Source organism: Mytilus edulis, chromosome 14 (assembly GCF_963676685.1).
Source record: "Mytilus edulis chromosome 14, xbMytEdul2.2, whole genome shotgun sequence".
Lineage (NCBI taxonomy): Eukaryota > Metazoa > Mollusca > Bivalvia > Mytilida > Mytilidae > Mytilus > Mytilus edulis.
In genome coordinates, this window is record NC_092357.1 from 21,187,490 (window position 1) to 21,207,081 (window position 19,592).

At 30.2% G+C, this 19,592-nt stretch overlaps 1 protein-coding gene across 1 annotated transcript; it reads left to right on the plus strand.

Moving 5' to 3' along the window:
- The first annotated feature begins 13,104 nt into the window (after positions 1–13,104).
- LOC139504508 (uncharacterized) lies at positions 13,105–19,508 on the plus strand. The gene is made up of 4 exons (XM_071294614.1): positions 13,105–16,392; positions 16,955–17,103; positions 18,147–18,386; positions 19,287–19,508. The coding sequence occupies exons 1-3, from the start codon at positions 14,599–14,601 to the stop codon at positions 18,172–18,174; spliced, it is 1,971 nt and encodes a 656-aa protein (XP_071150715.1). The 5' UTR covers positions 13,105–14,598; the 3' UTR covers positions 18,175–18,386; positions 19,287–19,508.
- Positions 19,509–19,592: the final 84 nt, after the last annotated feature.

Here is a 19,592-nt window from a genome sequence, read left to right on the forward strand (position 1 = left end):
GCGTATGTATATGTCGTATGCAAATTATGATTGTGTACATGTTATAACCTGTACAATAAAAACTCGTACACAAAATATATATAAATTTATTGAATTAAAAAATTTCATGCGCTCGCTCATAAAATGTGACAGAACAGTCAACCAGTTGACGATGGTCGCTAACCGGAAGAAGTCTTAAACTGTGAAATTAATGGTGTTGTTTAGGATTTTCTTCTTCTCCTGTTTGAAAGCGTGGTTGTGACTTTGAGATGAAGAACAGCATTAAAAGCGCTGTTCCTTTGCTTTTTGTGTAGTTACATTCTAACAATCCCCTTCCCTTTCATGAATGTGACCTACCGAATAAGACTATTTACCGGATTGTTTATCACATAAGCAACACGACGGGTGCCACATGTGGAACAGGATCTGCTTACCCTTCAGAAACACCTGAGATCACCCCTAGTTTTTTGGTGGGGTTCGTGTTGTTTATTCTTTAGTTTCTATGTTGTGTCATGTGTGCTGTTGTTTGTTTGTCTATTTCATTTTTAGCCATGGCGTTGTCAGTTTGTTTTAGATTTATGAGTTTGACTGTCCCTTTGGTATCTTTCGTCCCTCTTTTTTTGAGTCATTGAAAAAGAATATATCCTTTTTAGCTCACCTGGCTTCCTGGTCAAGTGAGCTTTTCTTATCACGGCGTCCGTCGTCCGTCGTCCGTCGTCGTTAACTTTTACAAAAATCTTCTCCTCTGAAACTACTGGGCCTTTAACCAAAGTTGGCCACATTCATCATTAGGGTATCTAGTTGAAAAAAAATGTGTCCGTAACCGGGCCAACCAAACCAAGATGGCCGCCATCGCGATAGAGATAAACTGTAAACGACAATAATGTTCAGCAAAATAAGATCTACAAATAAGTCAACATGACCAAAATTGTCAGTTGACTCCTTGAGGAGTTATTGCCCTTTAAAGTAAATTTTTAACCATTTTTCTAAAACTTTAGTAATCTTTTAAAAAAATCTTCTCCTCTGAAACGACTGGGCCAAATTTAACCAAACTTGGCCACAATCATTATTCAGGTATTTAGTTTAAAAAATGTGTTCGATGATCCCGCCTATGAACCAAGACGGCCGACATGGCTAAACATAGTACATAGGGTGAAATGCAGTTTTTTGTTCATATCTCTGAAACCAATACATTAAGAGCAAATATGCAGTGGATGAAGTTGTTCATTAGGTCAAGATTTATCTGCCCTGACATTTTCAGACCAATCAGACAACTTTTTTGTTGGGTTGCTGCCCCTGAATTGGTAATTTTAATAAAAGTTTGCAGCTTTTGGTTATTATCTTGAATACTATTATAGATAGAGATAAACTGTAAACAGCAATGATGTACATCAAAGTAAGAACTACAATTAAGTCAACATGACCACAATGGTCAATAGCCACCTTAAGGAGTTATTGCCCTTTATAGTCAAATTTTTACAATTTTCAAAATTTTTGTTTTTTGTAAACTTTTACAAATTATTTTCAACTGTCACTTCTGGGTCAAACTATTAATAGATAGAGATAATTTTATAAGCAGCAAGAATGTCCAGTAAAGTAAGATATACAAACACATCACCAACACCAAAACACATTTTTGTCATGTGTCCTTTGTTTAATATGCTCAAAGACCAATGTGAGCGACACAGGCTCTTTAGAGCCTCTTGTTTTTATGTAACTAATTTAATCGAAAACCGACCGATTAAGGTTCATCATAAGGAATTCATTTTCAAAATGGATACCAAAATGACAACTTTTTGTTTACACTATTATGAACAGTTTACTATTGTTTTCCAATAAAAGTCAAATGCAATGATATGTGTATGTTCTGAGGTCAATTATTTTGTACAGGTGGTCTGCATATGTGAGTGTTATTTTTTAAAAACATGCATTTCTTGTCGAGCTTTTCAAACTAACAACACATGTAAGCCAAAAAACTGGAACAAGTTATTGGAACATTTTCATCCCCAATTAAACATACCAAATGATTTGTTATCTTCACCCCCAGTTCCTGCCATACCTCTTTTATTTTCTCTCTCTCTGGTTAGGATAGAACAGTACTTCAAAGTTTGAGTATGCTAAAAACATGGAGGCTGCCATGTTGCAAATAGGGGTTAAGAAAGTTTGAGGTCAATATAAGAATTTCTTTCCACTGTCAGTTCCAGTTTTATAACCATTGGTTAATTTTTAAATCTTCTAGTGTGTGTGCCTACTTTTATAGAAATCGGAGTTATGTATGCAGACGTATACCTTCTTTTATTTTGTAAACAAATGCTATGTTTACATTTCAGCAGCATGTCCGTAAAGTGTGCGTAGGAAATTATCGTTAAAAATATTAAGAAAGAATTTTATAGCTGAATAAAATATCTTTCATATGATTTTTTTATCTTTTTAGTTTGAAATCAAATTTTTATTCCGATTTCGATCGTATGTTATATCGTAATATATTTCATTCTTTTGGACTATTTCAGGAATAAACACTTCCGGTTACACAGGAATTTGCACTCTGGTTGATCTTTTGAACATACGAAGTGAAAGTACAGATTTTAAGGGTTTTTACATCTTCGTACGTCTTCAGCTTATTTCATACAGGTATAAATGATGTTATTTATGGATACCATGAAAAAAACTACTTAGATCTTTCCATCGATCTCTTTGCAGCATCACATTTCAATCATTGATCGGCATGCTTTGATGATTATTTTTATAATTTAAAATTTGTTTTCAATTGTTTTCAGTTAATTATATGCAGCCCTAATGTATTGGTAAGGAATATTTCACCATATAAATATATTTAAAAAATGTAATAAACAATTATTAGGTTCTATATTAGTTGACCAATGTATGGAGGGCTTCTGTTGCAAGCATACTATCACAAAATCAAAGTTGAAATAGTAAAACAGGTTTACAAGTGTATATGAGGTTCTAAGAATGGTTAATAGAAAGAAGAAAACATATAAGAGGTTTGGGTTGCCTTCGGGTAGATTTAGAGTACATCGCAAATCTAAAAACATATATAGTGGAAACAAAAGCAAAACATATGGTTGCAATGCAGGAGAAGGTTTACGACTGAAGATTTTTAAGAAGCGATCGCTATCATCCTTTACTAGGCGTCGGATAAACTTACTTAGAAAACATTTGAACAGTTCAGATAGGGTGTTTCGAGCAACTGATGGGTCTTTAAAATCTTCCAATTACAAATCGTGTAACTCACCGGCATCTGGATACCGATTAATTGCAATTCAGAAATTACAACAGCATTACTACGATATTGCTAATCATGTTGTCTTTTGTGACAAGGCAAGAGATATAGCTGTAAGGGGAGATAATATGGTTGAGATCATTTCACAGCCCGCTAATTATGGATTGGCTACAACACTTCAAGCCCGCTGCTCTGGTTGTCAGCAGAAGCTGTCATTTGACACTAGTCCAAGACTCGAAACAAACGCCAGTAGACATTTCGATGTTAATGTCCGTGCTGTATGGGGAGCACTGGCCAGCGGAAATGGGTTAGCGCATTTAAATGAAGTATTAGCGACATTAGACTCTCCGACTATGTCACAAAACACTTTTACAACGATTGAAAACGAAATCAGTCAGTGGTGGAAAGATCTTCTGCAAGAAGACTTTTCACAAGCTATTGCAGAGGGAAAAAAAATAGCTATTGCAAAGGGTAACTTTCATGAAGGTGTGTACATGTTGTCTCTCATTAATATAAATATACTCTATGATAATTTATGGTGCATATCATCATGTTTTAATTGTCAAAAATTGGCCACTGCAAAATGACTGTTTGAAATGTTTTAATCAAAACTTACAAGGTGCAAAATGTCAATTCTGGTTGATGAAATAATTTCAGTTGATAAAAATGGAATTAATATCTGAATATAAAACATATTTTGAATATAAGAAAATGACATATTTACTCTATTTACATTGAAGTCCATCATAATTTTTATAAGCACCATTTACGTGCATATAACATTTAAAAAATATTAATACTTCAACAGTTTAACTTATTGATAATTAATTTTTTTATGTATCACTATGAATGTAATATAGGATATGAGCTAGGCGCTTTCACTTTGAACAGTGTCTTGACTGTCCATACAAAAAAACAATATACACTGTGTCAGTTAAAATCAAGGCATTTCAATATGCACATTATCCAAATTTAACTAATTGATTACTTCATTATTTTTGTTAAATGTCAAGTGGCAAATATTTCATCAATTTTAAAGACTATAGTTAATAACCAATAAATATGATAAATAGGGCATGTAGGTCTTGCAAAAGTGCCCATCAGGATGATGTGGATGGACATTTTTGACTTCCACTGTAACATTAACAAATATTGGATCACATACAAATATTGCAATGCCAATGTCTCTTCATGATGCATTTTATTTAACATTATCTGATCATGCTGATCTAACATGTCTGCAAACTTCTGCATTTATATTCCATATGGCCAACCTGATGACCCACTTAGGCAATATTTTCACTACTTGTCAAAAACACGGAGTTAACATATTTCTATTCAACATGTACCCTTTTAGGAGGATTTAAAATGTATAAGGTACATGTACATGTATATATGTACCTGTACATTGTATATAACATTTATATTTTGTTATTAAACAAATCATATTCCTAAATAGTTTAAATACTCATTTTGCCTAGTGGAAATGACAATAAAGGAATAATTTATTATTAAAAATTAGCACATGGCATGTTACAGATAATGTTTTAATAAATTCTATACCGATTGTAAGCTGACCGAATTTTTATGCACAACCTTCGATAGTAGATGACATTTTGTTTTCTGGTCTGTTCGTCCGTTTTTCAGTCTGTTCATACATTTCATTGACTGTATGTCCCGCTACAGATTAAGTTTTTGGTCAAGGTTGTTTTTATTGAAGTCCAATCAACTTGAAATGTAGTACACATGTTCACAATTCACTGTGACTAATCATACATAATCCGTCTATCCCGCTCCAATTTATAGCATTTACTCTAGATAGTTTCCAATCAACTTGGACGCGTTTTGGTACATACATGTACAATGTACTATGGACACATTCTTGATTCATTAACCTCTACACTCAATAAGTCATATAAATTTAGATATTTCCTATACATGTAATTCATGTAATTTACAAATGTACTTATGTAAACAAATAACCATCTAACATATCTAATTCATTTTTAAGATAATTTTTTTTATAATTTTCATATTTCATTTCTCAGGCTTATATTTAAACACATATGTCATTGCATGTTTGACATGTTTGATGTGTATTTAATCTAAACAAAAATAATGAAAGCAATTAAACAATCCTTCAACTGTTGTCACAGGACAATTGTACATGTATATATCATGTAAATAAATTAAAGTACACAAATACATAAAATAGGATAGATGCAAAGCATTCTACCATTCACACATGTATAACCCATTATGTGTCTACATCATGTACATGTAGATTTAAAGTTCTAATTGATAAATATATGCATTTGTGTCTGTGTGTACATTTTGTACATATTCAAATACAAATCCTATAAATTTAAATTTTCAAATAAGAATAAACTGAATTATAACATATATATGCATGTCTAATCAGTCTTAAAAAACTTTAAAAGCATTTTTTTTTCATTTTATATATTAAACTGGTCCCTCAATAACAGGATTAGATTATCTTAATTAATCATGATAAATGGACAAAAAAGTAATTATAATTAAACATGAAATATAAACTTCCAGTGATTTTGTTATAAAAAGTGCATGTACACTTTCCAGTTATGTAGATGCTATAAACAAATGAGAGAAAACCTAACTACATGTGTCATAATTTATCATGTTTATAACCTATTGTAACTATTGGACATATAAAAAAATAAAACTTAGATTTCAAAATAATTATTACAATTAAAATTATAATTCAACCATCATTGACCATTACATTTTTATCAGATTATATCACAAGTATTATCTTTATTGTTGACTTTCTGGTTAATCCTAGGAAACATTATCAATTATCATAATGATGATCTAGATGACTTGAAATTACCACACGATTATACTTTTTATGCAAAACATAGAAAAAAATGTAAAAAGAAATCAGGTGGTATTGTTGTTGTTTATAGAAAACACCTGTCGAAATTTTTAAATTTTATAAATTCTGAATCTGAATTTGTTCAGTGGGTAGAAATTTCAAAGAATTTATCAAACTTGCGAGAAAACATTTTGCTAGGTTGTATTTATATACCCCCCGAAAATACACGATATACTTCTGAAGAGTCGTTTTTGGAAATTGAAGATGAATTAATTAAATACTCAACTGATACAAAAAATATTGCATTAATTGGTGATTTTAACGCCAGAACTTCTACTGTCTCAGATTACATTATTCCTGACGAAAACTTATTAGAAATTTTAGATGTCAATGATTTTTATGATAATGATGATAATATTTTTTCATACCTTCATCTTAAAGATAAAGATATCCCTCTTGAGAGGTGTAGTAAAGATCGTGGTAGAGTAATAAATATGGTAATATGTTAATAGAACTTTGTAAAAGAAGTGGTATTTATATTTGTAATGGCAGATTATTTGCTGATAAACATATTGGTTGTACAACTTGTAAAGATGCAAGTTTAGTAGATTATTTAATTATGTCTCCATGTATGTTTGATATAACATCAGATTTCGGTATTGTTGATTTTAATCCTATGTTTTCTGATGTTCACAATAGATTATATTTTTCATTTTCGTTTCCCTCGAGCAATTCATTAAACAATTCGCATAATCATACAATAAACAGTAATACTTACATCAGGTGGGACAGTACAAAAACAGACGATTTCACTCAGGTGTTGACAAACGATACAGGTAGCTCATTACAACAGTTAAATGATATTTTGAATAGTATTGAAATTGACACAGCCACCAGTGAAAGTGTTAACGGTCTAGTAAATGACCTAGGTCGTGTACTTTTAGACACGGCTGAGACTGTATTTGGTAAATCAAAAAAGAAACTACACAACCCCGACCATGAAAATAAACCATGGTTCAATAAAGAATGTCGAATCAAACGAGATGCATTTCATAAAAGCAAAAGTACATACAATAAAGCAAAATCAGATGCAAACAAAACCGTATTAAATCACACAGCTCGAGAATATAAAAAAATTCTACAAGTTAATTATCACAAATATAAAGACAAATGTTCAAATGAGCTGAGAACATTGTCAAAGCATGACACCAAAGGATTTTGGAAAACACTAAAAAAAATGTCTTACACTAAAAAAGAATCTCCACCAATAGATATAAATACATTTTACGATTATTTTAAGGATTTAAACGCGGGCGAAGAAGATGATATACATGCACCCGATCTTGACATTAATCAGATATCTAGTAACCCCATTTATGATGAAATATTGAATGGAAGTATTACTGAACTGGAAGTCTTGGAAGCCATGAAAAATTTTAAAAATAACAAGGCACCTGGTTCTGATAAAATACTTAATGAATTTTTGAAAAATTCACCACCTTTTTTTATGTCATTGTATTGTAAATTATTTAATATTGTATTAGATACTGGAATTATTCCAGACTCTTGGACAAATGGCATTATTAAACCTGTGTTCAAAAATAAAGGCAATCCTACAGATCCTGATAATTTTAGAGCTATTACTCTTATCAGCTGTTTGGGAAAATTATTCACTTCTATTATTAATACTAGACTAAATTTTTTTGCGAATGAAATTTCGCTTATATCAGAAAATCAAGCTGGTTTTAGAAAAGGATATGCAACAACAGATAATATTTTTGTGTTACATGCACTTGTAGAATTATATTTTTCATTTGGAAAAAAACTTTTTTGTACATTTATTGACTTTAGAAAAGCTTTTGACACTGTTTTAAGAACTGGATTATGGCAAAAACTACATCTTAGTGAAATCAAGGGGAAATGTTTCAAAGTTATCTTTAATATGTATCAAGGTATTAAATCTTGTGTTCAATATAATGGTGAACAATCAGAATTTTTTCCATGTCTGATTGGTGTTAGGCAAGGGGAAAACTTGTCTCCTTTTTTATTTTCTATTTTCTTGAACGATTTGGAACAATATTTTAGAAATTTAGATGGTATTCCTTTAGAACTTTTAAAGGAAAAATTTGAAAACGAACTTCATATATTTTTTGAATTGTTCGTAATTCTGTATGCTGATGATACAGTAATCTTTTCAGAAACTAAAGAAGGCTTGCAACATTCCTTAGATATTTTCCAGTTGTACTGTGAAAATTGGAAATTGAAGGTGAATGTTAAGAAAACCAAAGTTATGGTATTTAGCAAGAGGAAACCTAAAGAAAATCTGAAATTTACACTGCAGAATGATTTACTTGAAATTGTTGATACATATTCGTATTTGGGTGTAATTTTTAAATATAATGGTACATTTTTTGATACCAAGAAGAAACTTGTAGATCAAGCCCAAAAGGCACTGTTTTATATTTACAAAATTATACGGAATGAATCTTTACCAATTGATCTACAATTTAAACTCTTTGATTCTATGATAGAACCTATCTTACTGTATGGTTCTGAAGTTTGGGGCTTTGAAAACCTGAAAATTATCGAAAAAACTCACTTGAAATTCTGCAAAAGGGCGCTGAAAGTTAGAAACACTACACCTAATTTTATGGTGTACGGAGAATTGGGTAGATTTCCTCTTGAAATAAAGGTGAAAATTAGAATGATTATATATTGGTGTAAAATTGTAAATAATGAATCAAAACTATGCAGTTTATTGTATAGACTGATGCTTGGTTTAAGGCCTAAATCTAAATACACCTTTAAATGGGTAAATTGTATAGAAGCAATATTAAACGATACTGGCATTGGATATATTTTTGCCAATCAAATAGGCTACTGTGATAAAATGTACTTAAAACAGATACTTTGTGATCAATTTGTACAACAGTGGTTTAGTAATATTGAAAATTCATCACGAGGTCAATTCTACTCAATATTTAAAAAAGATTTTACTTTAGAAACATATCTGCTAAAACTTCCCGAATATTGCAGGCTTTGGATCACACACTTTAGGTGTTCAAATCTGCGTCTGCCTATAGAAACAGGCAGATGGCAAAATATCCCGAGGCATGATAGAATATGTACTTTGTGTAAGAGTAATATTGGTGATGAATTTCATTTGCTATTTAAGTGTACTTATCAAAACATTGTAGTATTAAGGGAAAAGTTTCTGCCAAGCTATTACACAGTGAACCCTAATTATAAAAAAATGGAAGGTCTTCTTTCAATATGTAATGTACAACTGTATAAACGTCTTTCTGTATTTATCAAAAACATTGCAAATATGTTCTGAAAATGTTAAAAAAAACATGTTGTATGTTATTGTTATATCTTTATACTATGTCATTGATACCACATAATTACTTCGTCATGTTTATATAATGCTATTATGTATGACCTCATGTTACACATGTATCTGTGTCTGAGTGTTCAAATAAAATCTTAAAATCTTAATCAAATTATTATTATAATATATTCTAATTGATATTATATGTGCATGACATGTACCAGCAACTATTCAATATTGTGTTTTATGGTTGTTAAAAACTCTTACTGTAAACTTTTAATTATGACTCCTTGAAAAAATTTTAATAACAGAGTTATCTTGTACACTTGATAAATATCATTTCATACCTGCCAACTTTTAAAAATGTCCATGGGGGTTTTGGGTTCAAGATGGCTGTCATAGTTCTTAAATACCTTTAAGGGGGACTGCAAATACATTTTAATGTTGTTTTTTGGCTTCTTCATACTTTTTATAAGCCTAAATTCATTGGAAAATGAATTGTTTTGTTTAAATTGTGGACAAAATTGCTCTTTCAAAATTTCAATTTGGGAGCCTCCATGGGGAAATCCCCCGCAAATAGTGACAGTTGGCAGGTATGTCATTTCCATCATATAAATGAAACATTATGGTAATAATATATTGCATGTTATTAAGACATGTAAGATACTTGTTGAAAAGTTCAATAAGATCTTTCAACAATGAGCAAAACCCATACAGCATATATCGTGTTATTATATAATAAAAAATTACATAATCATGTGTATGTAAAATATCTCGATACAGAATATTCCTTACGGTTTATACGATTTCATTCAAAACAGTTATACACAATGCTTATAAAGCCTTTAGACTTCCACAAATTGTTGCTCAATATTCAATCCAAGTGTTATATATTTCATGATTGTTCAGGACTATACAACAATCCAAAAATTAGATATATCTAAACATCTTCACATGAATTATTCAAGGAATTACAATAAAAAATCATGCTATCTTCTCAAAAACCATCCATTTCCATGTTGCTTTCTTAATTAATGTTGATTATTTATTAGTTAATATTGCCACAGTCAGGGAAAATACTAGTTTTATAACGAAGATATATATATATTGATTATAGTTCATGCATCAAATGTATACACAATTAAGATATATTGAATGAAATTTTTCATTATGTATTACTTTAAATAAAGATGACTTGGGGAGATAACTACATGCACTAGTGTTACTCGACCTCCTACGGAAAAGTATTTACCCTGACTGACTTACCGTTATACTTATTTACCATTTTTTTTATTAAGTTCATTTCATAACCTTACAATTATAGAATATAATTTAAATTTTTATGACTTTATTATTTTTATATAGTAGTTAGAATTGGTATTGATGTAAACCTTTTGGAAAACAAAACAATTAATAAAGATGATTTAATAATTATCATTATGGTTATTAATTTTAAAAGATGCATGTATATTATTTTACCAAACAAAATACCACAAAATTATGTTCAAATTTTAAAGGGTTATGAAATGATTTTTTTTCATGAGATCTTAAGTCTCCTTTGTGCCAAACCAAATTGAGATATTATTCTATTTTATATTAACTTTATTTTGTTTATTATCCTTATGATGTCCTAATGCAGTTATTTGACATTGTTGTACACAGTGAAGACATATATTTAAATTAATTTTCCCAAGCAATATATAATATTTGTTTAAATTTAAGATCACGAAAATAAGGAATATTATTTGAAATTTGGTTTGGCTGAAGATTTTTTATACTTTGATTTTAAGTTAACTAAGTTTTCATCATCGCTTGGCTGTCTTGTCGTTATTCTAAATGTATAACCTAATTCACATGATTTATTAGTCTGAAAGGCTTATTCTCATTTCGCCTTAGCTGTCAAAATTATTATATAAAATTAATCCCAGTTTGACTTAGTACAAATTTTCAGGTTAAAAGAATTAACTAAGGCGAAATGAGAACTTGTGTAAACAATGGAATTAACATATTCTTTGTTTGTATTGCAATTATGTTTGATAAAATTATGTGTTATTAATGTCAAAAATTAGTCTTGAAATACTTTTTAAAGATTTTGTTTGTGTCTTTCCAATGTCTCTCTTTTTGAATAATTCTTTTAAGACTTTGGAGTGGCTCATCTTTTTTAAAATGTATTTTTAAATTAGAAAACTAATAATGTGCATGTAATTAAGAATTACATGAGAGAAAAGCATTAATACTTAAAGCACATAAATTATTTACATAAACATAAATAAATATTAATATAATGATAGTATTTTACATATAGATGGACTTAGTTTTTCTGCCAGGAAACATAAAATTCCCTCTGTGGTTAAAGTTTTTAAAATAACTTTCTTAAACTATCCTGGATTTGTACCAAACTTGGACAGAAGCTTGTTTATGATCATAAGATACAGGGATCTCGTTAAGGATTTTATAAGGCGAGTCCAGGGACTCATCATTTTTGGCCATGGTGAGTCCAACAGCAAGGAGAAGATATTGTATTGCAATATAATGTAATATTTAAGTCTCCATGGCCTAACAGAGCAATGAAATGACATTAAATTCAGATTACTTTTAAACTTTTGCTGTAAAATAATGATATTGTATTTAACTGTGTTTAGTTTATACATGTTATACAAACTATTTCTATCATGATGCATCTGTGGACTCACTAGTTTTGAAAAGGATGTTTCCAGACAGATTTTGATGAGTCCAGGACTCGTGGACTCGCCTTAGTGAGAACCCTGAAGATAGTTTACAGAAGTAAATTTTCTAAGATGAAATATTCATTTTTTTCAGTATTTTACATATAAATGGACTTATTGTTTATGCCAGGAAACATTACATTCACTCAGAGGTTAAAGTTTTTAAAATTTATACTATCCTGGATTTGTACCAAACTTGGACAGAAGCTTGTTTATTATCAAAATTTTAAAACTTTTCTTCTAGATACATTACATATAGTCTGCAGTCAAAGTTTTTAAAACATTTATTAGATTCATAAACTATCCCCCCTTTCTTTTTTTTTTACAAAACTTGGACAATCAAAAGTTAGTATAGAGAGGAATATCTTTATCATTTTTTTCCTCATTTTTTGTTGAGGCTGCTATTAACATCAAAAGTAGGCGAGACACCAGGTTCAATGGAATCCTTATTTGATATACAATAAGAACATCTTTTTTTTTAATTAAATTTTTTATTATTATTAAAGTTTCTGTTATAAATGTCTGTTGGAAAACATGTGTTTTTGTTATAAAACTTTTTTGTGTGTTGCATAATGTAAAAGGATAATTCTGAGGATAACTAGATTATTTAGATTTTTCTAACTTCATAAAATAAAAAAAGTTTCAACTTTTATTAAATATGAAACAAACAATAGTTCAAGAGGAGCAAGTTTCCTACTTAAAAATGTTTTATTTTAGATTTTTCCTGATTTCACAACTTTTGAAATCATACAAATGGTCAATTAATTAAAAATAATAATTCAAGACAAATAATTCCCTAATTGCATGTTGTTTAAATTGCAATAAAAACAACACAGAGGTTTAATTTGTTTATTTAATATTTTTATCTAAATTCACATTTCGCCTTAATTCAATTCCCATCTGGCCTTAGTATATTTTTTACCTTTTTTACCTGGAATTTCCAGTTAAGGCGAAATGAGAACACACCGTCTGAAACTACTACGCCACTATCATCCGACATGTAAGTTTAACTTATCTACAATATAGGCTTCAGGGGTATACAGCAGTTTTTGGCTTATACATGTATCTCTTCAAGTAAATTTAAACATAAAAAAAGTCCTCATATTGACAAAAATAATGCATTAAATTGAATGATATGAATAAAATTTCAAGATGCACATCTTCATTGATCACATATTTCATGTATATGCATTGTAAACACATGACACATTCTATTTAGATTTTTATGCCCCACCTACGATAGTAGACGGGCATTATGTTTTCTGGTCTGTGCGTCCGTTCGTCTGTTCATTCGTCTGTTTGTTCGTCCGTCCGTCTGTTTGTTCGGCCGTCTGTCCCGTTTCAGGTTAAAGTTTTTGGTCAAGGTAGTTTTTGATGAAGTTGAAGTTCAATCAACTTGAAACTTAGTATACATGTGCCCTGTGATATGATCTTTTTAATTTTAATGCCAAATTAGAGTTTTGACCCCAATTTTACGGTTTACTGAACATAGAAAATGATAGTGCAAATTTCAGGTTAAAGTTTATGGTCAAGGTAGTTCTTGATAAAGTAAAAGTCCAATCAACTTGAAACTTAGTATACATGTTCCCTTTGATAAGATCATTCTAATTTAATGCCAAATTACAGAATTTATTAGAATTTCACAGTCCACTAAACATGGAAAATGATAGTGCGAGTGGGGCATCCATGTACTGTGGAAACAATTCTTGTTTTGAAATAATTATTTTTAGTGTACATGTATGTCATTTGAATGAAACCAAACATGGAATGAATGTTCCTTATGAGGTGATGACTACATGTTGTTACTTTGTAGCAGCTCCATCATTCAAAATGGCCACCAGCTGGGCAGCAGGGGACTTAGTTTAACATAGGACCCTAAGGGAAAAACATAAAAAAGTTGTCTTTTAGAGAACCACTGAATGGAATGAGACATAGCATGAATGTTCCTTATGAGATGGTGACTAAGTGGTCTTACTTTGTTGCCGATCGATCATCCAATATGGCAGTGGTTGGGGGCTTAAGACACGTTGAGAAATACATGCAAATGTTTTCTTTTCGAGAACCACTGAATTGAAAGAAATTTTAAACTAGATCTCAATCATTATTTAAGTGTCTGTTATGATTTTTATATTTTTTTATTTGATTTAAAAAACACAAATATAGTCAGGTGAGCGACACAGGCTCTTGAGAGCCTCTAGTTAGTTTTCCCTTTTTTTAGTTTTCATTGTTATTTTTAGGTGTGCCTTCCGTAACTGTAATATGTGATGGCGGTTGGAGTAAGCGCTCTCATAAACACTCCTATAATGCTTTAGGTGGAGTAGGTGTCATAATAGGTGCTGAAACTAAAAAAAATGTACATTTAGGGGTGAGAAACAAATATTGTTATATTTGTAATAGAGCAAGCAATTTGAAAGTTGATGCCAAAGAACATGAGTGTTTTAAAAATTGGGACAAATCCAGTCAGGCTATGGAGGCAGATATAATTGTAGAGGGATTTTTGAAAGCTAATGAACATGGTGTTCGATATATGCATGTGATTGGTGATGGTGATTCCAGCGTATATGCCCAGATTATGCAAAATGTACCTGTTTGGGGGAAATATGTAAAAAAAATAGAATGTTCAAATCATGTTTGTAAATGTGTGCGCTCTAATCTTGAGAAACTTGTTAATGAAAACCCAGAGTACAAAGGCAAGGGAAAATTAACGAAACAAATAAGAGTAAGAATCGTTAGCTCAATCAGATGTGCCATTAGAATGAGATCTTTGGAGAGTGATAAAAGAAAAGCTATAAAAAATTTAGAGCATGACATTACCAATTGTATCAACCATATTTATGGAGACCATTCGAGATGTTCAGATTTCTGCAAGGCCAATTTAAAAGATAAAAGTTCATCACAAGCTCATGAAGCTATTGATAATGATGACACCGAAAATATTTTTAATGAACAAAGTTGTTTTTGGAATGAAGGTACAAGTAATGATGCATTGGAAGAGTCGTGTTTATCCTCACATTTATCCATAACTGATTTGATGTCATGTATGAGACAAGATTTATCATTAATTTTAAGTCGTGTTGCAAAGAAAAGCGCAAGTTTGCTTGGAAATTTCACATCTAATTTAGCGGAAATGTGGATGCATGTTCGCACCAAGTATGATGGGGGTAAGATCTATAATCATTGTAATCGTGGGTCTTGGCATAACAGATGCTATGCTGCAAGTTTGCGCTTTAATAAAGGTATTGAGTGGTCACCACAAACCTGGGAAGAGACAACTTCATCTGTCTCTGGACATTACTATACTACTTTATATAGCAAGAGATTACAATGCCTGAAAAACAACACAAAAACAAATGGAAAGAAGGAAATCAAAAGTAGGCGGTATAAGAGAAAAATAAAATCTGCCAAAGAATCAACAGCTGCTAGTTCCAAAAAACATTATGGTCCAGAAGCTATTCAGGTTGAGGCAGACATTTCCTCAGAGGAACTAGACAAGAGAAAACAACAGTACCTTAAGAAACATATTGAAATTACTCCTAGTGAAATTGATGATATTGAAATAAATACCCGTTTACAAGGTTCTTGCAAAAGATGGCGTGACGAAAGAGCAACACGACTAACAGCATCAAACTTTGGCCTAATTTTTAAAAGAAATCCAAAAATTCCTGTAACACCATTACTTAACCAATTATTGAATTCAAAATTTTATGGAAACAGTGCAACAAGGCATGGGTTGAGTGAAGAAAGAATCACAATTAAAGAATACATTCAATATAAATTAAAACAAAATGTTCATGTAAAAGTGGAAAGAATGGGATTAGTTATAGATAAAACACATAAATTTCTAGCTGGAAGTCCGGATGGAAAGGTTACCGAGGAGGAAATAGGAAAACCACCCAGTGTTGGGTTAATAGAAATAAAAAATGGTCTGTATAGGAAAGACACATCTTTTACAGATGCTGTTAAACAAGTTAAAAACTTCTGTTTGGAATTAAAAGAAAAAAAGTTACAAGTTAAAAGATCACATAATTATTACTACCAATGCCAAGGCCTTCTTAATGTATGCAACAAACCCTGGATTGATTTAATTGTGAGGACAACGAATCCATATGAACTGCACGTTGAAAGAATTTTTAAGGACTCAGTTTTCTGGACACATCAAATGCAACCCAAACTCTCTTCATTCTTTTTTAAAGCGGTTTTACCTGAACTATCAGCACCTAGGATTTCAAAGTATCCAGGAATAAGAGAACCTGGAATTTGGGTATGGAAAGAGCTGTTATTCTTGATAAAGAATAAATTTATATTTAAACTCTATCTACATTTGTTTTCTGAATAAAATTCAGAAGGAGTAGTCAAACTGTTAGATATTAGTTTAAAAGATGTAAATAGGTACTTGATTATTGAAAAAAACTATATATTTGAGTCACTTTGACAACCATATTAATATAGACATAAATAAATAGTTAAATCTATGTTTGACTGAAGGTGTTTATTTTAAAAAATTAATTTTAAACCAATATGGAAGCACTGAATAGTGATTTAATAATATCATTTGCAGATATTGACATGACGTCCACCGACAGCCATATCATAGTTCTTAAAGACAATTAGAAGTTAAAGAATATATGAATGTTAACATACAACTCTTAATTTAAAACTTCATGTAGGTTACACTACATGTATATAGTGTAATTTTCCATAAATTTATTGACATAATAGTTTTTCAAACAGCAAGAAAGAATGCCAATATGTTAATTTGGATTTATGTTTATGGATATCCTTAAATATACAATTATTGTATTTTTCATATCTTTTATTTTCAGTTTGTGAGTAGGTCATCACCTAACTTGGAAAACCAGCCTTCAACTAGTACTTCACACACTAAATCTAGGAAAAGAAAATCAGACCAGAACTTGGATAGCGGCCTTTCTAATATAAGTGCTGCTGCTTCAAACACAGTTACTTTGAAAAGGTATATTTTAAAATTGAAAACATTTGCATTTCACTACAGGGTAAAGAACTAATGAATAATGTTTCAGTGCCAATTAGACAACTGTACATGCAAGAAACAATGTATTTAAAGTGAGGGAGCCACCATTTAATTTTATGGGGGGTAATGGGGTTTGAAAAAAATTGTCCTGCCTTTTTATGATTCACTCTGTTGGCTAATTCCTTTATATAATAGTTTATCATCATTCCTTGTTTTTACTATAAAAAAATCCTGTCCAATTTTATTTTTTTAAGTTCATCCTATCCTTTTAATCAAATTTTTTTTTTAAAATACTGATTTATTGAAGAAAAAAAAAACATTCACATAATCCTAAACTAATATATTATAGAAATTAGGAAAAGTTTTTAAAAATTGCTTGTATTACAAGAGGAATGTTCTTTTTTAGTGATTACAAAAATTTGATATTCAATTGTCTTGACATACATTTACACATACATGTATATATATATATATATAGATATAAGAACATGTTATAATGTTGCTAATAAAACACAAAACACCGAACGACATAGAATGTAACAAGAGCTCACATTGCTGCCTTCAACAAGTAGCAGAGCCCATAGTGCATATTCAGCTATAAGATCCCCAAATTGGCAGATGTCAAATAAAATGGGTAATTGATGTGAAAAATACTAAATGAAACAAGAAAAATATTATGCAGAAACAAAAGATAGACAACATATTTGTATTCATCATATTCATGGAAAAAGTTATGAAAGAACATTGGAATGAAATAAAGTCAGGACGTTTGGTACCTATGTCATGTATGTTATGAAATTAAATTTCAAACATGCAATAATCACAAAGATGTATAAAAAATCATTGCACAGTCATTTGCATGTACATATGTTCATGAACTTGCAAATATTTAAAAAAGCATGACAGAACATGAAACATTATGATCCAAGTGAAATGCTTCCTGTACTTAGTTTGAGCTTTCCATTTTGTTTTTTTTTTAATTTAGGATTTCCTATTACTTGAAAAATGTATTGTTATCTTTGCAGATCAAGGCGAAAGTGTAGCAGCTTATAATTTGTAGGAAGGAGAATATCACATGAATGGATTGAGGATGATGGTACCGGCAAATGGTATAAAGGGACTGTTACTGCAGTGATAGATAAAAATGACGGAGACGAAGATGCTGAGTATGAGGTTTATTATGAAAACCACAAAGAAGCAAACATTGTTGATCATCTAAATGACGATTTCAAGAAAGGATCTTTGAAATTTATTGATATTTAATGGTATTTATATAACATATTTATATATATACATGATATAGGGAACATGGGATTAGATTTCAATCGTAAATGTATATTGTTAATTAAGACTATGTATTTTATTTAGAAATGTGAATGTTATGTCATTATTATTGACCATTCATTAGATATAAAAAGATGTGCACATGCTTATGAGAAAAAATTCAATCCAAGTCACAATTTGTAAAAAAAAACATTTAATATTATTTTAATCATTTCTATTTGACATCTTTATATTACATAAAAAGATCATTTTGAATGAGTAGGTTGAAATATAAATGATTATTTCATTTGTTAATTTGTAACATTATCCTGGAATTACATTTGTATTACAATTTACAACCAACACTAGAATTTGACAAAGGCAAGAGTAGTTTATGAATAAACAAGTGTCTGATTAATGTCAGTAAAAAATATTTACTGACAATACATATAGATGTAAAAAAACAACCATTAATTCAAGAAATGCCATTGAAATGGTTTCATTTGGTATTGATTGAACTCTTTAGATAAAATGCAAGGGAGGTAACTACTATTCCTTTATCAATAAGTTATTATTATTTATTTTTTATTAAATGGGTAAAAGGTTTATACATTTGAAAGTTTGTATAACTTATATCTTAAAATTTGTAACACACTGTAGGGTTTGATGAAACATTCTGCTATATTTGAACATTGATATTAAAATCATGACACATTTATTGAAAACAGGCACACCATACTTTAATAAAAAGTAGTTCCTCATAGAGAAATCTTAAAAGAAAAAAATCAATGACATGATTTTATTTACTCAATTACATTGTTATTATTCATAAACACCATATTTGTATAGTATGGCAGGAACTAATATATGATCAATTAAACCTATTTTTTTACTTTTTTTAGATTTGTATTGTATTTGGAGATAGGTGCATTTTTTTGCACATTGGTGTACAGATTCATGATAAAGACACTGTTTTACATATTTTGACCAGGATACCTTCAATATATCAGACAGAGCAATAAAAAGCGAACATTTTGGTATGAAACATTCTGTTAATGTTGTTTGAAATATTTTTAATTATTTTTTTTCTGTTATTACAAAATATAGTTATGATGAACCTTAAATGACGGTACACCATTTTCGTATTTCATAATAAAAATTTGTTTTTTTTTCAGATTCAAAGTTTCATTTTCCTCTGACACACACCA

Excerpts from the sequence above, each read along its gene's own strand:
- LOC139504508 (XM_071294614.1), top strand. The coding sequence starts at position 14,599 with ATGGAGGCAGATATAATTGTAGAGGGATTTTTGAAAGCTAATGAACAT. Across the intron at positions 16,393-16,954 it reads TAAGAGAACCTGGAATTTGG|TTTGTGAGTAGGTCATCACC; the intron begins GTATGGAAAGAG and ends TTTTATTTTCAG. Across the intron at positions 17,104-18,146 it reads AACACAGTTACTTTGAAAAG|ATCAAGGCGAAAGTGTAGCA; the intron begins GTATATTTTAAA and ends TTATCTTTGCAG.